We start from the raw sequence: 27,494 nt of genomic DNA on the forward strand, positions 1-27,494 counted from the left end.
TGCTACATACAGTAGATGAACTGGATGATGAAATTGATGTGGAACCAAACAATGGCAGCTACCTTGTCTATTTTTATTGTATATCTTGCACCAAATAAAGATGACCTACATATCTCTCACGGGAGCAGAACATGGGATGACAGGCCCGGTAAAACTGCAGATGATGTGCCAATTAATGCCCTGTTATGTATTGACTATTATTGTCAGATCAGGTGCAGTTACATATAAAAATCTTATGTTTCATCCTGTTCTGTTGGAAATCTCTCTCTTAAGTATCTGTCTATCCTTCCCTACTTCTGAACTGGCATTTTAGCCATGCTATTCCTTAGTAATGCCTTCCAGCTGCTGTGAGCCTCTTCTGTTCTAATACAGAGAGTCCAGAATATAATATGCCCAACTGAATATGGCTGTGCAGCCAGGTGTTTACTTTGCCTTTCAGTTTCACTTCAGGTAGGGGCTGCATAGCCATATTCAGTTGTGTTCTGTGTGCCATGAGCCTAACTGGTGTCCACTGCCTACTGACAGCTCATCAAGAGAGAGAGGTGTGAGGGCAGCCATGGAGCACTAAAATAGTGTGTGTGTGTGTGTGTGTGTGTGTGTGTGTGTGTGTGTGTGTGTGTGTGTGTGTGTGTGTGTGTTCCAATATATCTTATAGGGGGGATTCCTTCCCTAACTAGAGCTCATTCAAAATATGGATTCCAGTACAAACGAAATGTAACAAAATAACTGCCTTTTGCACAAATTCTGAATGTAGAGAGACATGATGTCTGGTGAGCTCGAATACACCTTCTATGCAAAAGGAGTCCCCGTATAAAATATATTGGATTTAACTGTCAATGAATATCTGACACCCAACTCCTGCATGTAGACAGAATGAAGAGAAACAAATGCTGAGAGAGGGATAGTGAAGATAAACTTGATTTCAGAAACAGTACCAAATTTTTAATTAATTATATTTAGAAAATGTCTTATTTCAAGATGCTGAAGCTTATATTTTTAAATTTTCATTTTCGTGATAGTTCCCCTTTAAAGGTGAACGACCCCGTTAAAACACAATTATATAGTTGTAAACTATCACATGCTGCCTTTCAGTCTGTTAATATTAACTGCACTTTAAACATTTCCCCATTTAAGTCAATATACAGAGATCCTTTGCTCAGTGTACCAGAGACTAAGCACAAAAAAACCCCATATGATACGGAAATAGGCAAAAAATACAAAGCTGTTGTCTATTGGTTACCTTGTCCTTCAGAATCTGTGCTTCTGTCACTCTCTGCATCTTCTGTCCCATCCCCATTCTGCTCAGTGTGCTGCAGGCTCAGCTTGTGACAAACCTCAAAAGCTTGCCCCACAGTCCGCACAACACGCATTGCATGACTCTGTATGATAAGGCACAGGAATAGCACACATCACCAAAACATGTCATAGGTCTGTAGTTCCTGTGTATTACAATTCCAAGCTCCCAACAGCAGCAATGCCTTGCATCATGTACATATTGCCAATAATCTCATAGCAATAATATGCTGGACCTTATGGCTCTGTGTCCAGTAGTCACTGAGCCATTATATTGACCCTTTCATTATTTGCAAGTGTTTTCCTTAGGTGTCAGGGGGAGATTCAGCCTCTAATTTTGAAATCCGAACGCTGCATATCATGTTGGGATCCAGTCACAAGGAGCTTATAAGGATTCACAATACCTTCTGGCTATGGCAATAACTAAAGTTCAACAGAAGGCATAGGCACACAAAGCAGACAGAAGATGATACCTCTTTCTTAAACTTCATCTTATATTAATCTGGTATTAAAAACACACATACATGGGAACTACATATTCATAAATCAGTCATGTCTGCTAAATGACCAAATGAATGCGTTTTGAATATCATATCAATTATTTATATAAATGATGTATATTGCTTCATAAATCATTTTGTTGCAGAACTCGTATAAATGCTCAAGGCTAAATGTAAGCCCTACAGCCTTCAGTTTGTAGGAGGGACACTCAGCAAGTCCCGCCTCTGCTCCCATTTCAGCACAGAATTCACCGAGGACCACTCCCTAGACATTACCTTTTTCTTGGACTTAAATACATTGCAGCGGAAGATGTTACTGGTCCCATCCCTTGCAATATAACTAAATATCTTCAGATCCTGGGAGTCATGAGACACATAGAATATCCTGTGAGGAGAATGAGAACAGATTGGAATACCGGTCATAGGGAAGAGGGTTATGGTCTGTTTGTTATCACTATTGTGCAGGCATGATTATCAAAGTTATACATCCTCACCAACTATTCAGAATTAAATGGCACCAGTATGTGGGTTCATATGCACAAATTAGAGATTTTCCATATGAAGTAAATCTTACTGAGAATTCCTTGGGGAGGGATATTTGTAGTACACAAATGAGTATTAGGAAGTGGGGATGGCCAAGGAGGTTACATTTAGAGCCCTATGGGAAGAGGGAGTCCAGTCAAAGTCATAGTCACCACTCTGATCAAAGAAACTAGGATAGATTTGCATGGAAGTACCACAAGAGAAAGGCGCTCTGCTTTGAAACATAGGCCATGGCCCAGCAACACTGTTTTATGGCACATACTTTTTTCCATACTTATAAAGCACTGTGAAGATCTGTGCACACATAAATAAGTTTAGGAAATCAATGGAGAAATTTCCTGGTATAACTTTTTGACGCTGGTGCAAGTTTTTGCAAATGTTATTGCATACAGACATCAATGCATTAATACTTTTCTATGTGCCATTTTGTCCTGGAAACTTTTAATTTAGAGAATGGGTATATTACAAGGATGAGCTGTGGAGAGTACAACAGGATTAGGCAAAAACTCCAATATTTATCCCACACTGAAAATAAAAGATTTTGTCTTGTGTACAGTGGCACCATTTCTTTCTTTTCCGTACGTATAAAATAAATTCTGAATATTGATAAATACTGGCTACATTTATAAGTCCCACATTCTGGCATTGAACCAAAACATGGTGGTAACTTTTTTTAAACAGACAAAAATATTTTATGCATTTATTGTAACTTAATTTTTATAGGCCTCATAATGCATCTCCATGTTGGAGAGTCAAGACTGGTGACACTGTTCAAAACATGGGTATAGGATATAGGGCATTCTGCAATTTTATATTAAATACATTCATGTTTGTGTAACTATGTAACTACCGTATGTATGCACTTGTCTTGAAGTTTGATTCCATAATCAGAATTCTATATAGCAAAAGCACTAACATATATATAGGAAACTTCCATAATTAACAGTCTATATAGAAGGAGCACTAACCTGTATATAGGATCTTGCATAACCAACATCTTGCTTTCATCCCACACCCAGTCATTTTTCTGCAAGAAAAAAATATTTCCTTATGTACACAGCAAAACATGAGAAATATTTTGCTCTAGGACATTACAACACAGAACAAATGGGAGCACATTCCGACTTGATTGGATGTTTAAATTTTCCCCTATGGTACAGGCTAAGGGCTGCAGCACCTGGACCACAGATACTTCCTGCTGAGTTCTAATTTACAGATGGGACTAGAAGCAAGTTTACACGTGTAAAGTGGAATTGGTTCAGAGCAACTGGTTCAGGGTTTGAGCACCCAAGCCACTATTATACTGTTTACTGATAAATCGTTTATTAAATTGTAATATCCTGTAACAGACATTTACATGATGCAGATCAAATGGGTTCCCAGATATTATAATCCCAGACTTGGAAATGGTTGATCACAGAGCAAAGATACCCAATATGGAGTGGCAATATGTTCAAAAGCCGCAAGAAAGCCTTTATATCCTGCCTAACTGTTGAATATAATAGATATGTTTCTGTACCCATATATAAATAATGTAACTAACATAATTCACATTGTCACATCTGAAAACTGAAAAGGCATTACAATGAAATGTGATACTTTTCAAGAAAGTATGGTGGGTGCTCCAGATTAAGAGGATGCTAGCCAAGTATTGTAACAAGATACAGGGCCCGTGGCTGAATGGGTAGTACTTTTGCCTTGCTGTGCTGGGGTCCGGAATTCAATCGCAGGGCACTATCTCCCTAAATTCTGTGGGTTTGTGTGTGTGTGATATGCAAAAAGTTCCTGAGGATTGCAAATAAGGGTTCTGATTGGCAATTTAATAACCCCTATGTGGACTGGCAGCCTACAGGAGGTTCTGTTTGGTAGTATTTATGGTTTTATGCAACCAAAACTTGCCTCCAAACCTGGAGTTCAAAAACAAGCACATGGTATGAGACCACTGGGAGCAACATCCAAGGGGTCAGCGAGCAACATGTTGCTCATGAGTCACCGGTTGAGGATCACTGATCTAGAAATTGCCATAAATACTCAGCTACATGACAAAAATGAAAAAGGACTCACTTTTCTCTTCTTCTTCCTTAGAGTGACTTTCACACCATCCACCGACACCAGGATGCTTACTTTCTTCTTCTTGATATTCTTTGCTTTAAATTCATACTGTAACAGAATAGACAAGCTATCAGATAGGTAAAAAGACAGGAGCTATCAAAGGTAAAAATACAGGAATGGAATGAAGAGATTCCCCAGTAAAAAAAAAGGTTGAATCCACTGAGGGACAAATATTTTTTTGTGTTTAACCTGACACTGAGAATAAAATCGGAGCTTTAAATTTCAATATGCCAGCTCAGTGCAGAACATTGGATAGTGAGGTACAGAGGCTCATTCATTATTGCTTATATAATACTTTCCTTCCTTTCCACACAACTTGCAATAATTATCTACATGGCTGATTTGTGAAAATAATTATAATATAAATACTACAAAAGGCAGGGTATATATAATTAAAGAATGAATTCATTGTATCTGCCACTCATCACTAGGTACAAAAGTGATCCAGGTACCCTTTCCTGGTTATTTAACACTTACATTTATTTAAACATTACATTTAATAGCTGGCCTGTTTATAAATTAATTGCATGCCTAAGAATAAAATCAACAGTCCCCAAGCAAATTCATACTGTATATACCTAATTGCCTTGATAAACTCATAAAGGTCATATTTAGAAAACTGATATGTAAAAATAAAACTAAAGAAATTATTTAAAAAGTCTATTTTTAAGCTCATAAATATGTTAAAAAAAAACTACAGACAATAAAACACACAGTCTAGAATAGGCACTGTTACAAGAAAATTCATATGAAGGGGCACAATGTAAAATGATGGAAGGTATAATGATATTCAGTAGAACCCCCATTTCATGTTTTTCAGGGGACCAGAAAGAAATGGTGTAAAATCTAGGAAACGTAAAATCAGGGAAATATATTATGCATAATATATAGGTGGGACCACAAAACAACAATGTAAAATGAGAAGAAACTTAAAATCAGGGGATGTAAAATTGAGGTTTCCCTGTAAATTAAAGGTATAATGGAATAGATAGTCATATAGGTTTAAACTGTATGGCTGTATTGGCTGCCTATATACATGCAAACACCTTTTATATACAAAGGGGAGAATAATATCAGTGTGCTATTTGTGTGAGCTATTCTTCATATATGTGAGTATGTGATAGATTAAGGTAAGGCTCTTTATAAACAAGCACACAGGGTTAGTCAGATAGGTAAGGTCTGCTGACACAAGCAACAACTGTGTAGGGAACGAGTTTGTGTAACATGCTATAGGGGTCAGAGCTGAAAGAGAAATTAGTGCAGCTGCTAGAGACGACTGACATTGCTAATAGGGTCAGAGCAAATGACAGAATACATGTTTGAAACACAACATAGCTACCGGCTGAGCAGGCGGCCATTGTTCTATATGGAAAGTCTCCAGAACACAATCTTATAAGTTCCTGTTTAAAGGGGATATAAACACTACAAAAATGTTTGGCCTAACAAATGAAAAAAATTGTAAAAGCTTTCCAATGTAGATAATCTGTAAATGTAATGTTTGTGGTTCACATACATTTAAAGACAAAAAGGATACATGGCAAATCTGTGGCTCAATAAAAAAAGATTAAAGCCTTAAATAAACACAAGTGCCATTCTTGTTATTCATAATAATGCTTATCCTCACATTACCATTCCAGTTTCACCCATACTATGTCTCATTGCTTTAAGCAAGTGTTTCCTCTCCCTACCCCCCTCATGTCCATTCAATGCTTCAGGTTATAAAGCGAATGCTTCACATTATATTCTGTGCATGGCGTCCCTAACATTTCAGGTTTAGCTGTCAAACATTGCTTACTGCTGCAGGATTTCACAGATAAAATGGAACTTTAGTCAGAGCAGAGGCAGCTGTAGGAGCTACATGTCAAGATTTATTTAATGAGATTTTACAGAGGAACTGACCTTTAAATATTACAGGCTAATCTGGTATAAAAATATTTCTTTAAAATGTAAGATCCACTTGAGGCAGGAGGTTCAGAATACAGAATATTAAACATGTTACTGACCCTTTGGCCACAAGACAAAAGATACAAATATGGCACATTTACCAGTGTGTCACTAGAACATTTTTTTTATTTTCTCATTTTTGCTCAGTTCCACTAGAAATACATGATCATTCTCAAATTTTGTTCTTCGGGGTCCCTTGAAATACTTAAGCTCAAGCAATTTTGACTCTAATATAAATACAACGGTTGCTTTTGTCTGACATGCTTAGGTTATTACCACTTGATAACATGGTCTGTTTCTACCAATGGCTCCCAGAGCCCAATTGGGAATTTGTAAGCATTCTTCAATGTTTATGAACCGAGGAGAGAAGTAGGAGCTGAAAGTAGTTTTTAATCAAGGTTTTTTTATCATGGCTATTAGAGTAGACGTCTGCCTGCAAATCTTGGGAGACGGCATACTGCTTGGAAACAATTGATGGCATACGACAACCAGGGTTAGCGTCCCTAGGTATTTAGTCGTAGTACTGAACACAGCAGGGCTCTAGCGTCTCTAGGTATTTAGTCGTAGTACTGAACACAGCAGGTCTCATCAAGAACTGTTGCATTCCGCAATGTAATAATCCTTATAACATTGCATAAGAATTATTATATTCTATATAAACTCTATTAAACTTCTCTCTTTGCTGCCAAAATAACCCTTACTCTCTTAATCTGGTTTCTGGGAAGGCTTTCCACTAGATATTGGTGGGATATAATTCCATTTACGCATACGGGATTAGGCACATATATTGGGTGATCTGGCCTGTCTCGCATCGGCATTCCAATTTGTCCCGCAGATTTTTATGTGGTTTGAAGTCAGGGCTCAGTGCAGGCCAGTCAGTTTCTTCCACTTCCACCTCAGCAAACCAATTATTAAAGGATCTTGCTTTGTGCATAGGGATATTATCGCTCTTAAACAGGATAGGACCTGCCCCTAAATGTGGCCAAAAAGTAAGAAGCGTTGAAATGTACGTTACTGTATGATGTGGTGGCACTTGTGTTGGCAAAGATGCATTAAATAGATCATTTCAATTAACTAGAAGGGATGCCGGGATACTCCTGACCATGCAGTATAGTGTATGTAAACAAAGGATTTAAACATTTAAGATTCTTAGAAATCTCCACCATCTAGTATTCTACAGAATGGCTTATAACAGTGAATGAAGTGTGTAAACAGAATATAATTTTAAAGGCAGATACGATGAGAGGGTTACATTAAAAACAAAAAAAGAAACTCCAAATCTGGGTCACTTTATTTAGATGATGTTTTTACATGTCAGATATGGTAAAGGCAATTCTGACATTACAATAGATACACTGAATTTATCTTAAGGACGGGAGAACTCTTTTCGCATTGCACAGCCCTCCTCTCAGATCCACGACTGCCTACAGAGCTGCTGTATATATAGAACCAAAGGAAAGTCCAACAAATCTTCTCACACAGAACCACTTGTCCCCACAGCTTAAAATATGGACACAGAAGAGAAGATATGTTCTATTTGCAGAGGAATGCTATGCCACAATAGATGCCACCGTAGCCAGCCCAGATCAAGCATCAGCCCTATTGATAGAACACAGTGCTTTTGTTCCCCTAGTTCCCCGGAAGTGCCGAGAGTTGAATTAATATCCATCAAATCATGTTATTTGTTGACTTCGTTCTTACTATTTCTTTAGAAAAAATAAGGAAACCTGGAAAAACTAAGGCTATGTACACACAGATGGCTACATATTTGCTCTTGTTTCCAGTGTCTAAACACGCACAAAAATTAACTGACCCTTCATTAAACTGTAGGCTGGTCAACATGATTACACAATGCTCACCCAGTAAAAGCAGCTTGTATGTACTAAAATTACACTGCTTACCCATGAACTTGTGGCAGTACAGGTATGGATCTCTTAACAGCATCCAAACAAAATCCAGAAAGCGCCAAATTAGGAGAAGCCCATCACCCGGAGTAAATAATTAAATTTTTTGTAAAAATGGAGTTGGTGGGAGGTGGTAATCAAGCTGCATAAATAAATATTGGTGGATAAACAATCCAACTGGATTTATTGAATATTTTTTAAGTTTGTAAAAACCCAGCTTACAAAGTGCTTGGGATAATTGATCCCATATCTGTGTTATTTGTAGACAGTATTGCTTTAATGTTATTCAATACATTTTGGACTGCAGCATGTACATTTCATAATTAAGTATATTTTATTTATAAGATGCTACTTATATACGCAACACTTAACATTCCTTACAATAACAGATGACACAAGGAAATGCTGAGTAAATTACAAACATCTTGAATCAGTTTATTTAAAAATCGAAGTTTGGTACAGAAAAGCTTAACTATGACACGTCTGTCAGCACTTTAGTCCATTATTACAAAATACAAAGTAGTTCTTCAAGCTGGATATACAGTTATCAGCACACACAGGAACAACCAACACCCTTGAACACACAACCAACGACAGGGTTCCTTTGAAAAGTGAAAGAGAAGAAGGGCACAGCAAGGAAGTTGTAATTGAAACTCATGGGGGCAATTTACAATATAAAATTTGTGCATATTTATTTGCATATGGTTGTTTTGAGCATGCTTTCCCCTATATGCTTAAATATGCGAATCGCAGTTTGATGCACACTGTGCAAAAATATTTGCAAATGCCTCGCAAATGAAATGGGTATTTGCATGAGCCAATGTGCATAGTTGTTATGCGCTAATACAGGGTTGATCAGTGTCATTTTGTGAATGTAAATTTATAATAGTTGTGGTGTAACTGGGAATGTGTGTATAAATATTCACAATTTGCCATTATGCCATTTTTATAAAGTTAAGTAAGTAAAATCACAATACTGTAAGCATTTGGGCCTTCAAGGCAGCTGGGGGTGGCACAGCTTATATGTATGGTAAACTGGACATTAAAATAGAGAGATGCTAGAAGATATAGCTCATGTGCGGATTTTTAGTTTTTTAAGGCACAAGATATTTTGCTGAAATACTAAGCAGATATTTTACCACAATATAATTTTTCTTTGACACTCACTCCCTTGGAAACACACTGAGCTGTCAGTCTCCATTTCTGGCAGCAGGCTTTATTTCTAATGCTTTCTTTCGATGTATTAACAAGCCATGTATGCCATACACAAGAACTAAATAAGCAACTCATTTTATACATAGGATTTTCCTTAACATTAAATGGCAGTATTTGATTTTAGATTTGATAATCATGATCAACAAACTGTGTGGCAGCATATGAATCAAATTATTAATGGATTAGGGCAAGTAAATACAAGATGGACAGAGTTCAGTGGCTGAAATGGTGGTCTCACATGCACTACCTGCAGCATACAGCAGGTGATAGCAGAGAGCCAATACAATATGCAAACTGGTACGCGAAGTTGCTATTTCATTAGTCCTGCTAGTTTGATTCCATTATAACAAAATCATTTTGGATTTCAAACTCTAAAATGGTATTTAAGAGGCTTTAGATACTCAGGGTTTGAGACACACAAAGCCTCTTTTGTTTACAATGACTTACTAGCCTTAATATTATACAGACATTTTATACAATTCAGGATATTTACTTTAGCACCATTGTATACATCTTAATTTGGCAAAAGAAAGGTTAACTACTGCAGGTTCTCACTGGTATAAGGAAGGGCAAGGCAACTTGCAGCCATGCCTTCAGCTGTCATGGCGGTGTCAGAAGTTTCACTAAAGCAACTGCCGCAGAATAACCAGTTGCTAGTATATGGTGCCTTGGTACCCAGACTGTACAGGGTGAAGCAAGGGACCATTGATTCCTAGTTTAACACCACTGGTGAAAAAAGAGCCTCAAAAATTAATTTAAGAGGGGGAAATTGCATTTCGTCGCATTGCAGTTCTTGCACAGCTGTATTTGGTGTGTTAAACACCAACTATAGCTGAAAAAGAAGTAAATTGGAACAGTCAGTTCTGCACCTAGAAGAGAGCTATTTCTACTGAATTTCTTACGGTGGAGAGATTTCTTATGACTGCTAAAAAGCATGTTGTGAATCCAGAGACTCCCAGCCTGCACCCCTCTGGCTGATGTTGCTATGCACCTCCCAGCTTCCCTCCATGACCCAGCCACAGCAGCTGTACAAGCTCAGGTTGGACATATTTGTAAACTGATTAACTAGTAGGGTGGAAAAGGACAAATCATACCCCATTGCATTGAAAAAAGAGAGCTAATGGTCATTCTTCCCAATAAATGCAAAATTCACAGAACCCTTTAATATACATCTAGTATATTAGTAGCAATAATAACAAGCCGCCATGGTGAGCAAGTACACAAATGGACAGGAATGTAAACATTCCGAGGGGGATCCTTTTACTGTACATCAACCAACTCATTGGGAAGACATGCAAACACTTAATAAAGGGGGCAACACAAAAACATGTAGTGTATATTTGCACAATAAATTCCCTGACATATAAAAACCCTGCAGTAAAGCCTGTTTTTCTTCAATTAATATATGACTATTGCAACAGACCTCAAGCGGTAACATCTTTGAATTATAACAGACCGAGAAGGGTTGCCTGAAGGGTATCCAGGACCTAAGTACACAAGATCTTTTGGGTCTTTCAGAAACGTTCCCTTTGAAAGGATCAAATCGGCACAGAATGATAGTATTAGACATACATTCCCAGAGTAAGGATTTCCTGAGATAAAGGAAAGTCTGGCAGAAGGTCTGCAGAAATGTCAGTGCAGGAATGAGACAGCCCTAGACAACTTGCAGGTCTGTAATAAAAATAGAGTGAAGCTTGGCAAAACAATGCCATTACCAATCAGATCAAGGCTTGTTTCAATACTGATTGGAAGACCAGATGACAATATTTCTGGTATAGGTTATTAAAGGAACAGTAACACCAAAAACCAAAAGTGTATCAAAGTAATTAAAATATAATACACAAAAGCTATGAATATCTTGTAAATTATATCCTTATAAACGGTGAGTTTTGATGTCATCAGTTATAAACGGTGAGTTCTGATGTCATTTCTGTCACATGACTCACTGAAATTTGTATATTATAATAAACAAAGTACCCCCAGTTGCAAAATATGAGGATATTAGAAGTTACCTCGCAGTTCCATGACCTGTATAAAAGCACTGGGCCTTCGGCCTCGTGTTTTTATATGGTCATGAAACTCCTCTGTGACTTATAATATCCTTATATTTTACAAGAGGGGGTACTTTATTCACTATATAATGTACTGTTGCTCTGCACTGGTATATTTGCTCAGTGAGTCTACTATAGTTTATATAAACAAGCTGCTGTGTAGCCATGGGGGCAGCCATTCAAGCTGCAGAAAAGGCACAGGTTACATAGCGCATAACAGATAAAACACCATTGGCTTATCAGGGCTTATCTGTTATGTGCTATGTAACCTCTGCCTTTTCTCCTATTTTCCAGTTTTAATGGCTGCCCCCAGGGGCGTAACTACCGGGGGAGCAGGGGGTGCAAATGGGCCAGGGCCAGCACCCCGCAGGGCCCCCCCGGAAGATCGTGCGCGCTGCAGCCGGCTGCATCAGCAGAGAAAAATCGCGCAGATGAGGGTGGGGGCGGGCCCGTCTGCACGGCCCGCACCAGGGCCCGCCCCCACCAAGTTACGTTACTGGCTGCCCCCATAACTACACATCAGCTTGTTTATATAAACTATAGAAGTTTTTCTGAAGCAAACATGCCAGTTTTACCAGTATAGAGCAACAGTACATAATTATTACATAAAAAGGAATTAGTACATCCCATAAATTTAGAAAATTACATTTACTATGCTTTTACATTAACATTGTCCAGTACTCACCCCTGAGCTGCAGTGACAGAGGTCAGGAGAGAAGAGAATGCAAATGATCACCGAATACCCTCTAGAATGCACTGATAAAATATGCCAGGCTATATAAAATAAAGTATTAACATAATCTATTTGGGGTAATCATGTGCAAAGATAGAATCTGGCCATGAGCAATACTTTAAACCTCAGCAAAATGGAGACTTTATACAGACAGTAGTTTCTGTCATAGAAGTGTACTGGATATCTATAGCAGAACTTTGTTTTTGCACCTGCTCTAAAAGATATCCATTTATTCCCAAAAGATTCCTGTAGTCTGAATCAAACAGCATAATTTGCCCTCTCATCAGCATTATCACCAGCGTATGCTGAACAGGCAGATAAATTATCTGGCAGAGCAAAATCCCAAACTTCAGTCCCTGCAGAGACTCCCCTCCATCCATTGACCCCTAATGAACTCTGCCCAGTGAATTCCATGGCTTGCCCTCCCACACTACGGAATTCTTTAGATTCCTCTAGAATATTGAAGCCTGGTACAAATCTTTAACCTCCCACCTCTGCTTGCAACAGCCCTTCCCAGTCCTTTTGCAAATCTTTTGTAAGTGTTCCATTCACAGCTTTTGTTCAAAGAATAAAACAATTAACAACTACCGCTTGTGACCATGGGCTGAATGCTCTTAAGCGGAAGCCTTGTAACAAAGCTGACGTCAGAGACAGAACACTGGCTGCACTATGTTACATGGTTAAACAAAATTATTGGAACATATCCCATCCTCGGAACGAATATGGCTTAATGGGAATGCCAAAAGGTCCTTAAGTCAGTGGCAGTAAAGGCTTTGCACCCTTCATTAACAGAATAGCAATGCTAAACACTAGGCTAAAGTCACATGAGGAGACAGGTCAGCAAATATATCATGAACAACTTTTCAGCCTCCTCCTTGCAACTGGTCACTTGCTATAACTGGCTGGGCAGCCGACTGCTTCATTTGGCGAGGTGTCTTAATCAGCAAGCAAAGGTTTGCCAGAATGCCCAATGGCTGCTTGTTTTTGTGCAAGGCATTAGAGGCTACTTAAAGAGGTTGCTCACCTTTAAATTGATTATTTAGTATGATATAGAGAGTTATATTTGCATTTGGTTTTAATTTTTTAGCTTTTGAGTTATTTAGCAATTTATTCAGCCGCTCTCCAGTTTGCCATTTCAGCAATCTGGTTGCTAGTGTCCAAATTAACTTAGCAACAATGCATTGATTTGAATAGGAGAGGGCCTGAATAGAAACAGGAGTACTAAAAAACAGCATATGTATAGTCTTACAGAGCATTAGTTTCTTAGATGAGGTCAGATGAGTTGAAAGCTGGAAAAAATCAGAGGCAAGAAGAAGGCAAATAAGTTCAAACACCCCATTAAGTTGTTGTCTATCCAGGAGAAAAGTAGACAAATTATAAGGGCTAGACTATTTTGGTAGGTAGTGTAAGGATACGTTATTAAACAGTTGCCAGGTACATGGAGCAGAACTACAGTTACTTATTAGAAAATGTCCAGCAAGAGGGGGGGGGGGGAGTTCAGTACTAAACACATGCAGAGTTCCTATAACTGCAATAACATTAGCTTTTTAATCTGCCAGCACCCAACGGACACAGCATTTACCTAATACACATTAGTGCTCCAGGCTTCTGTTGCAATATGGTCATATGCTAGGAAAGCTTCTCACATTTCTCTTGCTCTTATCCCCAATATCCTTTGCAACCCAAACGTACATTAAAACTCACATCTCTCTAATCTAAGCGGATAACATCTGTCTAGTCTGTGACAGAATAGGATCAGAAAAAGAAAGCTGAACAAGCAGGAAAGGAATGGTTATTCTTTGTAATGACATTACCTTCCTCAAAAATCACAGCAATATGCAAATATATGATTTTTCCCCCTTTTACACCACGCTTAACTTATCACGCCTGACTGCCTCAACCTTTGCCTTTGCTTTCAATCTGTACAGTTAATGTTGGTGCTCCCAGCACATTCACCTTATTTCCCTCTCTGGATGTAATACCTGGCACCAAACATGGCAAGATACAGGCATGGGACCTGTTATCCACAATGCTCGGGACCTGTTGTTTTTCTGATTACAGATCTTTCTGTAATTTAGATTTTCATACTTTAAGTCTACTAGAAAATCATGTAAAACATTAAGGGAGTTATTTATTATGTTCGAGTTTAAGGCTTTTTTTTTTGTCAAAAATCTAATTTTTTCAGGTTAAAAAACAAAGTTTATTTTTAAAAACCTGCTAATGTTTTGTGATTTATTATACCCTGACCCTGGAAATAGCTCAAATCTGAAAATACACCATCTAAAACCTGTGGAGGTCATGTAGGAGTCAATGGCAGAGGTCCCTTGAACCATTTTATTATTATTATTATTTATTATTAACATGTATTTATATAGTGCCAACATATTGGGTAGTGCTGTGACAATCAATTCTAGAGATTTGAGTTTTTTTCCTACCGAAAATTCTATTAAGAGTTGTCGGGGTTCTTAAACCTGAACTCGCCGATTCGAGTTTTTTCCATTCAAGTTTTTCCTTAAGTTAAAAACCATTTGAGTTGTGAATTCATTGGAGGTATAAAAAAAATTCTTAAATTCCACCTTTGATAAATAACCCCCTAAATAACTGAATAGGTTGGTTTCGCTTTCAATAAGCATTAATTATACCAAGCACAAGGATACAAGGTACTGTTTTATTATTACAGAGAAAAAGAAAGTCATTTTTAAAATTTTGTATTATTTGGATAAAATGGAGTCTATGGGAGACGACCTTTGTGTAATTTGAAGCTTTCTGGATAAATGGTTTCTGGATCCCATAGCTGTACATTATTCTGTATCCAGAAAACAATGAGAATGGCATTCAAAAAAAGTATCAACCCTACTGCAGACACTTAAAAAAAAAAATAGCCTGACCAACTGCAATAAAAAGTGCAATAGGAAGGACAGATGGACGGGGCGGAGTTTGGAGGTTAAAACAAATGAAAGATCTAAGTTAACAAAATATGAATAGAGCTCTAGATCAAGGAAGTGTCATTAATGCCTTACTACTTGCTAGGTATAGCTCCCAACTTTCTTTAGATAGTGATCCTCAAGGCATTTACTGAGCTGACACATGGTACCAACACTCTGTTTCTGTTGCTATATCACATACTGAGTTCCTGTTTTCACAGCTGAAATATGTGATGCTATTCAGAGGTATACTAAAATAGTGACTTCCCAAACAGTGGGGAGAAGTTAGGGTAAAGGCCCCCATACATGGGGCGATAAAAGCTGCCGACAGACTGAGTGTGAGGGGCCATCTGACGGGCGCCCCAAATCAATATCTGGTCGAAAGTCAGGCAGATGCCGATCGGGCAGGATAAAAAAAGCCAGTCAAATTGCGGCTGCATCTGTTCATTGATGCAGTCCCGCGATCCGACCGCCCTTATTGCCTCCATTCTGATCCGATCGTTGGGCCCTAGGGCCCACATTCAGATCAGCCCAATATCCCCCACCTCAATGTGGGCAAATCGGTGAGAGATCCGCTCGTTTGGCGACATCGCCAAACGAGTGGATCTCCCTGTGTATGGCCACCTTAAGAATACCTATTTGCTCTCCAAGATAAACACTAAGGTCCATACTGAAGGTCAGTTAGGGTGATGTTTGGGATGAAAATGTAGTTTCTTGAAAAACCTGGTTGAATGTCTAATTTCACTTTGGCCCCATAAAAAAAAGAAACAAAAACAAAATAAAGAGCAATTTGCAAATGCAAAACAGTTCCTCTAAATACATGGCACAGCCCATCGAAGTGTTGCTCCTAGAAGTAGAGTAACTAGCATACAAGGTAGAATAAACTTCAGACTGACCCTTGTGGCCACCAGAGACAAATGTATCAAATTCCAAGAGTCTCTCCATTTAGGAGTCTTGTGACTCCACTTAGACAGGTGCTATATTTCTGCCCAGATTTCCAATTAGATTACTCAATATAATTACCATTGATCAGCACAGAGGGGCTGCTAATCCCTTCCTATTTCTTCCATCCAACAGAAGGTTTGTCCAGCTTCTGCAGCCTACATGATAATGACATTTGTACACCGTGAATTCCCCTTTAAACTATGTTCAAAGCTGGTATTAATGCACATTAAATGGAAATGTAATTAATGGGCATGTTCACTTGAAGTTAACTTTAATATGTTAAAGATGGACATCCATTCAGTTGGTATTTATTATTTATATTGTATTTATATAGTAATTTTTTTTTAATCATTAGTCTTCCTATTTCTGCGCCGAAAGACTGTTTAAAGGGTGATTCACCTTTAAATCGTTAAACCTTTAAAAGCGTTTAGTATGTTATAGAATGGCTAATTTTCAGCAACTTTTCAATTGACCTTCATTTTTCATTTTTTTTTTTTTATAGTTTTTGAATTTGCCTTCTTCTGACTCTTTCCAATTTTCAAATGGGGGTCACTGACCCCATCTTAAAAAAAAACCAAAGATTCGTAAGGCTACAAATGTATTGTTATTGCTACTTTTTATTACTCATCTTTCTACTTTGACCTCTCCAATTCATATTCCAGTTTCCTATTAAAATCAATACATGGTTGCTGAAACTGTAAACGGGAGAGATGCTCAATAAAAAGCTAATATCTTAAATGTGATAATATGCAATGATTTGTTAAAACTTCAAATAAATAAAGAGTTATAAAAAAAAAAGCTAATATCTAAAAAAAAACCTAAATAATAAAAAAGAACACCTAATTGGAAATTGTCTTAGAATATCACGGTCTACATCATATTAAAAGTTTATTTAAAGATCAACCCCTTTAACTGTTTAATTGTAGACGGGGGTATAATAATGTATATAAAATTTCCTTATAAAAGGTATTCATTTGTTGCATTTGACTTGACACTCTTGATCACAGCTTAACCCTTATTTGCACGTTAGATCTTTCCACTCCCCAACAATAACAGTATGGTGGAAAATCTAGGTGTTTGATAAATTATGACACTACATTCTAACTAAAAATCATGTTAAAAGACTAAAAGGGAATATTTTTAATGGCAAAAAAAATAATTATATCCTTAAGTTTTCAGAAATTTGTTTTAAAATGGTTGATCATATCCAACTGCAATTTTAAAATATTCAGTTTGACTGTTTATGTGCAAAGAGTCCAACATAGAGCTGCTGTCACCAAACCATTCTCTGCTTGACCATACCAAGAAGTGGCGTTGTGCAATGACCACAAACTCTGGACATTCAATAAGTGGAACCTGTAGTGATCAGATGAATCAAGTTCTAGGCTATGCATAGGCATCTGTGATTGACATCCAGTGTATTTTTGCAGTCAATAGGTTTGTCAACAAGGCAGTAAACACTAGTGTCCTACAAGAGCAAAGTGCTTAGAAACAACAAAAGGAGGAATGTTTAATGGTCTAGGAAACCATGTCATGCAATTTATTAGTTCCCATTATCAGACATATCACAGAATTATTTATGAATATTCCACTTCTTGTGGTTAATCGAAGATACTGTTGGGTAGCAAGTTTATGGTAGAACATTGCAAGCACAATAATTTTGTTGCAGTTTCTTTTACTCTCCCACCATAACCGTATATTACAGCTTCGACCCTCCCTGCACTATCCTAAGTTTTGTTCACACACAGGTTAGGATACCAGCTGAAACCCAAACAACAAGTTTTTTTGTGCACTCAAAGATCACTTTTGCACACATGGACTAGTGAAAATTACAGGGAAACTTGAACACAGTGCTGAGGCACAGACTTCCCATTGGTGTTTCATCTCAGCAGGTGCTGCCTCAAACAGCTTGTGCTGCCATGGTGATGCTAAGAGAATGCCCAAAGATTCTGGTGCAGATTAGACAAACTGACGTCCAAACACAGACATTTTCAAAGAAAGGCAACCGAGAACGTAAAATATATAGAAATATGACAGATAAACACACACATCTGAATCAACCCGTTTCCAGAATATTTGTGATGCATTTCTTCAAGCAATAAACCTTTTTATTTAAGATACATTAGTCTGTGGTGTCAACAGTGTTTTTGTTTCGAACAAAATAACAGCAGGCAGCCATTGATCTCTAGGGGAGGGGGTATATTATTGGGAACTTGGCCACAACAATACATATATTAATAAACACCCCTTGCATTTCCTTTGGTGAGATCTGGGCTCACATTCGCTCTGGACCACAGCCCCTCCTTACTGACGGCACACACAATGGAATCCTGCAGAGCAAGGCCAGTCTTTAACAAGAACCAAGAATGACTACATTTTAAAAAAAATTACAATTTTATCTAAAAAAAAGAACACTTTGAAAATATTTTTTATCTTAAAAGGTTTACATAAATATTTGTGAATATGATATCACTCTCTATGGGCAAAGAATTCGCACAATGTAAACACAATTTCCGAACAGCAATTTCTACATGCTCCCAATTCAGCCATTTGAGTTTCATTGTGCACTTGCCACAATGGTGAAAAAAAAGTAGAACAAACAAATTAAATTTGTTTGTTAGAAAAGAGGTTAAGGGAGAAAGTCTGTGCCTCTAGAGAGAGTGTGTGTGTGTGTTCTTAGCAAGAAGGGGTCTGCTGTGTGTTTGGTGCCCTGGTGATTCGAAGATTTTTCCTTAGTCTGAGAACAAGCACTGGTCCCGAGACTTCAGCCTAAAACTATTCTCTGCTAAATGGCCATACACACTTGACCATACATTCAGTCTATGAGGTTGCCATTATGACTGGACAGCACAAGTGGCCCACAGCACCAGCCTGGTGGAGACCATTATATTCTTTGTGGGAACACGCAAGCGCATCAATCATTTTTTTTTTCTTTTCACTTCATATATATACAAAGCAATTACTGCTTCTAAAATTGGTTTTTAGCTGGTGGTACATTGGGCAGTTGCAATAAACAAAATGTAACAGACACATATTATAAGATCTTGCCAAATGCATGATGGTTAGACAGTACTAATTGAAAATCGAACTGAATGTAATTGATATGCATGTATAACCGATGTGTGTAAAAATAAAATAAAATTTACCTAAAAAAAAAAAAAACTGCAAGATCACTGCATGAGGGTGATGGTATCCCTGTTAGATGGGTGACCCTGACCACCTTCAAATGGAACTTTGGTTAACTGGATGTTCAGGCAGCAGTCTGATTAAATCACATGACAGCTCCTAATTAATGTAGGCTTAAGAGATGACACAAAAATCTTAAAAACAAAAATCTTAAAAAAAAGAAAAATCTTAAGTTTGCCCACATTTAGTAACCCACAGTAGCCAATGAGATGTTTGTTTTCTAACAGCTGACTAGTACATGCTACCTGCTACCTGCCGATTGATTGCTATGGGTTTCTAGACAAGTAGCAAACTTAACATCATGTATTACATGATGACACTCTTTAAATGGAGAATAAATAGCCCTGCACAGTTCTACATGTCCAAGATGGTATTAATGACCCATGGTAATATATGTAGCCTTCAGACAGATAATAGTCCAAGTCAACTACTAAGTGAACTGCATTGTTCTCATGATAATAAATCCCAATCAAGAGCTAATGTTTAAAAAAAGGAGTGTCTGTACTCTTAAAGCACAGCATCCCATGCTTAAGGCACCTGGAGAGAACTAGATAAATACATATTTGCCATCTCGGCCTCTTACACATATGCCACCTTGACACACACACAAAAAAACAAAAGTGAATCAGATTTAACATACCCGGATCCGTCTCATGGCCGCCACAATCTCAACCCTGCTGTTAGGTCGTTGGACATCCAAACTTCCAATATACTGTAAAAACACAAACCGGTATTATTAAAGGTGCAATAACAACACAGGCCTGTGAATGATCTAAACTCATCTTGCTGCTTCTATTGTTTCACTAAGGCAGTGACTGCAGTACACTGCACTTGGCTCCCACTGCAGAAATTCAAGAATTACCAGGTTGGATGACAATGATGGAGCATGGAGATGAAATCACTGCTATAAAACAGATATATGTATGCGTGCTTTGATTTGGGTAGCAATGTATGCTGCAAATATTCTTACATTTATAATTTACACACATGGGAATAAGTGCAAGTGAGTAAACAAGCCACTATTACAGATTTGTGCTTGCTACTGTATTAATCCATAAGGGTAATAACACACACCCGCAGGGCATTTTTTAGGCATCTTGTTTCTGCAACCTTTCTCCGGACCAAAACAAAATGTGGAGCCAAAGAGAAAGTAAAGTCTATTAGACTCATAATAAAACTGGGATTCCCCCCCCAGATAAATCTTGGCACTTTACACCTGATAAAATTTGCCCAAAGAGAATGCCACAAATTGATTTTCTATTTTATGCCTTTTAGATAAGATGAGTTTTTTGTTACTGATTAATTGGACTTGAGGCTTCCCAGCTCTTTACTTCCCCTTTAAACTGTTTGGATATAAAATTGCAATCAGATGGTTAAGTCTTCTTCCTATCTTTTACAAAGCAACACTTCTGTTCTGGTTTATGATTGAGGTTGTAGCTATCTGTATAATGTTCCTGGCATGTTGTGAAGATTCCCATTCACTTGCAAACAGTCACAGGGAACACTATACCATTGGTCACTGTGACTGTCGGGCGGTGATGATGATCGCTCAAAAATGCCAAAGTCATCATTTCTGAGAGATCCGATCAAGTGTCATCTTCTACAAAAAAATGAAGTATTTTTGTTGGTCTTTTCTTGCTGGGTAACCAGAGTTTTTTCCAAGAGATGGCTAGTACTAAAGTTATTGTTTTGTAAAGCCAAGGAAACATTTTTATTTTATAATTTTATGCCACCGTAGGACAGGCATAAATCACATGGGAGTGATTCCAAGCAAAGGTAGTGCAGAGCAGTGCCACTCACTAACCAGCCACAGTGATGTTGCGATTCACGATTCACTGGAAGGCAAGGTCTGAGCCTAAGGAAGTACAACAATGACTCAATGTCTCATGCAGGAAACCTCACTTCTCAAGGTCATCCAGGATTACTAAAATAAAGCCTGTTTTTTAAACTAGGGCATTTATATTTGGCTAAAGAGAATTGACGGAAAATGCAATTGAGGAAAAGGCACAGTTGCCTTGCCAGATACCAACATCAGAATTTATCATCAGTGTTCAAGTTTATCACAAAAAAAGCAGTGTGATGTGTACCTTAGTAATGTCTCCTTCCATATCTTTATTTTTCAGCTTAACATTTTGAATGGCTCATTTAAACAAAAGCTACATAAAGAAATGGTAACAACAAAAAATTAAAATGTTTTAAAGTACGGTAATAAAATATAATGCAGTGTTGCCCTGCACTGGTAAAACTGCTGTGTTTGCTTCAGAAACACTACTGTTATTTATATAAATAAGCTGCAGTGTAACAATGGGGGGAGCCATTCAAAGGAGAAAAGGCTCAGGTTATACAGCAGATAGCAGATAAGCTCTGTAGAACATAATCTGTTATCAACTATTTAACCTGTGCCATGTAGCCTTTTTTCAATTTCCGCCATTGCTATACAGCAGCTTGTTTATATGAACTATAGTTGTGTTTCAGAACCAAACACATCTATTTTACCAGTGCAGGCAGTACATGATATTTTCATTATTTTGAAACACTTTTATTTTTTGGTGTTACTGTTTCTTTACGTGCAAAATTCACTACGTGCTAAAATGGATTTATTGGCCTTAAATGTACACAAACAAAAGTGAGCACTAGCTTGCACCTGTGTTTTACACATGTTGTGGTCTACAATACTCACCAAGCGCTTCAAAAATACTAGAATTTTACTGATTTTAAAATGCTGCATTGTGGGTAAAAAAAATAATCTGTAAAGTGCACTTTAAATCACCCAAATCCCACAGAATATGAGAATTACCTATGTGAGAATCAATCATATACTACAGCTCTCTAGCAACCTGTTTCTGACACAGAAAAAAACAATTTAAAAAAGAATGTAAAATTAGTAAGAACTTTACATGTAGGAAGAGAATATTAATCCTTCCAAACATATTTACCACAACTATTTTCTTTCATGTTTTAAGCGATTATATTTACCTTACATAAGGATGCTTTAGTGCTCTACCACCCAGATTAGATGCAGAATCTGCCATTTCTGGGTAATTATACTTTGCTTTATTTTCACTACAAGTCAGACTTGTGCACTGTTCTATTGAACCCCCATAGGATAACCTGGTTGAAATTGGCAAGAAGCGAGACTGCAGTCAATTCTGGAAACCATTTAAAACACTGAACTTTTTATAGGAATTTCTTGTCATCACTTTAGAAACATTCCTAGTGAAGCCTTTGCCTCCCCCAGAGCACTTAGGTGTTTATATCAGTTCTGGACTCTTAATTGTCTTTCACCCCTGGCTGCTGAACTGATAATGTATCCATGCCTACTGGGTGATGGGCAACACAATGGCAGAAGCATCAAACTAGACTGTGCCATTATCATTCTTCACTTATCTGCAAAAACATGTGAGTGAACAGTCTCCCAGACACAATCAAGTCACTACTTTTTATCATCAGACAGAACTTTACACCATACCCATTCTGAGAAAATAACTTGATTTTTTTCTGCAGTTAGCATTTTAGAGATGTCGCTCTGATTCCAGACAAATTTGGAGAGTGCAGGAGGCAGTAGTATAAGCAAACACAGACTCTTGTAAAGAATTCCACAATGTGTCTGCTCTTACTATGCAGCCCCCGTTCAGCTGCTGAAGGTGAAGTCTCCTTTTCCTTGACCTCTTGTACTCTCCACATACCAACCAGTCAAAATGACGCCCAGAAACATGTTACAGTTACAGTGTTATTCCACTTTAATAAGAGTCTATGCCTCATGGGGCTTTATTTGCTACTCACATAACCTTCACTTTGAAAACTGACCAACTGGCTTTTTACAGCACAAAATAAAGAATGCTAGCCCTTCCCTATAGACAGTGATCCTCTGGTGAGACTTTGTAGTACCAAAGCTTCTCTGTGGGAAATCTGCCATAAATAAGGTATAAAATGCTACTTTACATGAGTGAGAACTTGCAAGATGTCATGTGATTTTAAGAAAGTTCCCTACACTGTGTAAGTAATAAGACCCCTGCATCTAAAGCAGCACAAGTTACTAATTAGGGCTCGTTAGACAAGGATTTATTATTGTATACTCTACACCTGGCACCAATGGGATGTTTACATGACCTCTAAGCCACAACAGGTGGTTCAGAACACTGTCAGTACAACCGCAGAATACTTTCCATTATTTGTAATTTCATTTAATTGCCAGACAATTTTTAAAAAATGATTTGCAGAAATCTGCAGGTACTTTGCTTGCTCTCGTTATGCTTAGCGTTGTTATCTTTAACAATCTGCCATCAATATTAATGTATCTCGTATCTGCGATTTAAAAAAGGAAAGACAGTCCAGAATCTGGGGTGTAACTACAGAGGAAGCAGACCCTGCAGCTGCAGGGGGTCTATGAGTTATAGGGGCCCCACGAGGCCTAATTCATATACAATTTAAATAAATATTGATAAAACAAGTCAACCTCTAGACATTTTGGGGGCCTGAAAAATAATTTGCTGTGGGGCCCTAGCCTAAGCGGATCTGATACAGAGTGCAGCTACACGGAGCGGAGATTATTTTTTCATGGAGAGAAGCAGGGCATATGCTTAGTGTGACTTTGGCCTTAACAAGCTGGGCCATTAAAAATTAAATGGGCTGGCAAATCTTTTTCCCCAAAGAGGTTTGATTATTATTCACTTATTTTTTAAATGGTTCATGATTGTGCAAACTATTCTCTTTAGCCAAATCAACTCTCTGTCAGTAATGCAAGTGCACATTGCTAAGGGCTCTTACACATGAGCGTTTTTACCTGCGTTCAGCCGCAGGGGAGCGCAGGAATAGACGCATTTCATTATTTCAAATGGGGCTGTACTCACACAGGCGCATGTAGGCGCCGAACGCAGGTTGAGACGCAACATGCTGCATTTTCCCTGCGTTCGGCGCCTACACGCGCCTGTGTGAGTACAGCCCCATTTGAAATAATGAAATGCATCTATTCCTGCGCTCCCCTGCGGCTGAACGCCGAAAAACGGAACGCAGGGGGGCGCAGGTAAAAACGCTCATGTGTAAGAGCCCTTACTCCTGCTGGAAGCAACCAATTAAACCCACAAAGACACATTTAACTTTAAATTCGCAAAGTCTTTATTAAGAAATAACTTACCGATATTCCGCTTGCGCTCAGAAAAGGTGACAGGGCGATGAACGATTTGTGCGGCGCTAGATTTCTCCTCCCTGGCTATCTCCTATACAAGGCAGGGAGAAGAAATCAAGCCCTGCACGATGGATCATCGACCTGTCGCCTTTTCTGAAGAGGAGTACAAGCGGAGTATCGGTAAATTATTTCTTAATAAAGACTTTGTGAATTTAAAGTTAAATGTGTCTTGGTGGGTTTTTTTTATGTTATGTAGAAAAAAATTTGTTTATGTTACTGGTCCTTTAAGATATGAGATCTGCCAGTGACTCACAGCATGAGTGTGTTGGTTGCAGCCACAGAAAAAAATGTTAGGTTTTAGCGCTCACAAATGAATTCTTAAAACAAATAAATTTAATGAATTAATAATAATATATTACTAATAAGAATTATTTGTGAAGCAACTATCTGTTTATTAAGCAAATGCCCTGAAAAACATGCAGGGTTCTTGGTTGGTAAATTGTCCCATTAATAAAAAAAAGTTCCCAGGGCATTCCCTGGAAAACACCACAAGTAGCCACTAGTCAATAAGTTATGAATATGTTGTCTTAAAGGCCAAGTCAACCCCAAAATAAAAATTTGCATTTTTATAATAATTCTAAACAACTTTGCAATATACATATATTACCATTTTTCCATGTTTTTTATGTGTAAAAACTATTGTTACCAAAAGCAGCATTTGCTTTATCCTGGTTGTTACTTTTTAAACAATGTTGCAAAAGTCTTAGTTCTCCAACAAAGGCAGTTCTGTTAATCAGCTGCCTTGTCTTACATTGTTTCAACAGTCTCAGCCACCAGGACACAGAATACAAGGGGACATACAAACACTGCTTTCAATAGCAATACATATACAAATAACTTAAAAAAAACGTAGAAAATATGTAATGAATGTATATTGCAAAGCTGCTTAGAATTAAGTTTTCTTTTATAAAGTAAAAGAAATATTTTTTGGGTTCTCATTCCCTTTAATTTTATTGGCAAAAGGTGAGTGATAGTCTATGAAACATCTGGCTGTTTGGGGGACACTGCAAGACACAAGGCACAGAAAGCAGTCTGGTAGCATACAAGGAATTTAAACAGTGCTAGTTTTTATTTAGGCATATGAGTAGGATGTATCATAATTTTGATTGCCAAAGGTTATGGGTCATCCATAGTTGCCAGTGAATCATTGGCCTCTGGAGGCTAAAACATAAGTAACAGAACAAAGTGAAGGGAGAAAATAAACAGCCAAACCATTTTCAATAGCAATTACATTTGCAAACAACTTGTAAACCTCTAAAACTGTTTGATTAACCCTTTTTGGGAAATTGGGTAAAATAGCATTTTCTTTCAGTATGCAAAAGACTGTTTTTAGGTAGATATCCCTTTAACTGATGAAGGACCAAATCACTCAGTTATGAATCAGACCATGAAGAATTTGTAAGCTGGTCTCCTGCTGACAATGCAAGACAGGCATATTTCCCAAATAAGCAGTATATTCAAAATACAACCCAGTCCTAGGGACGTTTCAGAGTATCAAATCATATTAATATCAGAGGTACTAGGAACTGCAGCGCACAATAATATGCCTTGGTCTGACAAAGCTACCAGCCTCTATTTGTTATGAAAGGACATCCATCACAAACAAGGCCTGCACATGTAAACCAACAGATATCAGAGGATGGAGCATTGAAGGCATACACTGGAACATGCCCAGCACTGATGCACGGCAACTGAGAGCAGAACAGGGAGCCAATGTATTTGGCAGCACTTTATGAGATTATACATCATTCACATAACTACATGCCCCAGTGGAGCTTACAGTTTCAATAACAAACACACACTGCAATTAATTTTATCAAGAGCCAATTAACTCGGCTGTATATTTTTGGAGAGTGGGAGGAAACCCCCGCAAGGCTGAGGATAAAATACAAACTGCTTGTAAACAGTGCCCAGGCTGGAATCAAACGTAGAACCCCAGCACTACACTCCTGTGCCACCAAGGGAGTTAAGTAATAAAAGGCACTAAGTTTGCCCAGGAGCAGTAACCAATAGCAACCAGATGCTATTGCTTGTTTTTAAAACAGGTGAGCCGCAAATGCATCCTGCTGATTGGTTGCTATGGGTTACTGCTCCTGGGCAAGTTTAGTGTCTTTTATTACATAACCCCCCATGAGTTCTACAGTTTTCACTGGTAATAAGACCACTGGTGGTGCACTTTCAAATGAGTTTTGATGATGATCTATCCATGCAGAATAACCTTTGCCCAGACATTCCACTGAACATGTGGTGAATAATACAATATGTAAATAGGCAAGTTTCTTATCACTTCCTGTCTTTCCATAGTAAATTACAGCTTCCTGATAAGCAAGTCAGTCAATTCTTTGAGGTGGCTGAAAATGGCTATGTTTCAAGTCCTGTCATTATGTGGTAACTTTGCTATTTGCTGTAGTGTATAGCGAGTGGAATTATTCAATGTAACTACATTGAAATAAAAAATCTTTGGTTTCAGTTAGGGATGCACCGAATCCAGGATTCGGTTCAGGATTCAGCGGATTCAGCCTTTTTCAGCAGGATTCGGCCGAATCCTTCTGTCCAGCCGAACCGAATCCCAATTTGCATATGGAAATTAGGCCGGAGGGAAATCGCGTGACTTTTTGTCACAAAACAAGGAAGTAAAAAATGTTTTCCCCTTCCCATCCCATCGGGGGTTTGGCCGAATCCAAAATAGAGGATTTGGTGCATCCTTAGTTTCAGTTTTAACAATGGGCCTTAAAGGGGTGGTTCACCTTTAAGTAAATTTTTAGTATGTTATAGAATGGCTAATCCTAAGAAGCACTTTTTCAATTGCCCTTCATTTTTTCTTTTTTATAGTTTTTGAATTATTTACCTTTTTCTTCAGATTCTTCCCAGCTTTCAAACACTGACCCCATCTAAAAATGAATGCTCTGTAAGGCTACAATTTTTTTTAAATGCTACTTTTTATGTTTCATCTTTTTAT

General features: G+C 38.0%; 1 protein-coding gene across 4 annotated transcripts in view; it reads right to left on the reverse strand.

The window, feature by feature from the left end:
• The window catches only part of nos1ap.L (nitric oxide synthase 1 adaptor protein L homeolog), a 51,065-nt gene that overhangs the window by 19,704 nt on the left and 3,867 nt on the right, over positions 1–27,494 (reverse strand). For 3 of the 4 annotated variants that reach the window (XR_005967032.1, XM_041590561.1, XM_041590563.1), the window contains exons 2-6: positions 19,991–20,062; positions 4,401–4,496; positions 3,305–3,363; positions 2,070–2,178; positions 1,241–1,379 (exon numbers count right to left, since the gene is read on the reverse strand). Coding sequence is in view for 3 of the 4 variants with exons in the window: in XM_041590561.1 (XP_041446495.1) it covers positions 1,241–1,379; positions 2,070–2,178; positions 3,305–3,363; positions 4,401–4,496; positions 19,991–20,062 (475 nt within the window). In the remaining variant the exon portion in view is untranslated. Of the gene's footprint in view, positions 1–1,240; positions 1,380–2,069; positions 2,179–3,304; positions 3,366–4,400; positions 4,498–19,990; positions 20,063–27,494 lie in introns of those variants that run through there. The other variant, XM_041590562.1, reaches the window with a different exon arrangement.

This window comes from Xenopus laevis, chromosome 4L (genome assembly GCF_017654675.1).
Source record: "Xenopus laevis strain J_2021 chromosome 4L, Xenopus_laevis_v10.1, whole genome shotgun sequence".
Classification (NCBI taxonomy): Eukaryota; Metazoa; Chordata; class Amphibia; order Anura; family Pipidae; genus Xenopus; species Xenopus laevis.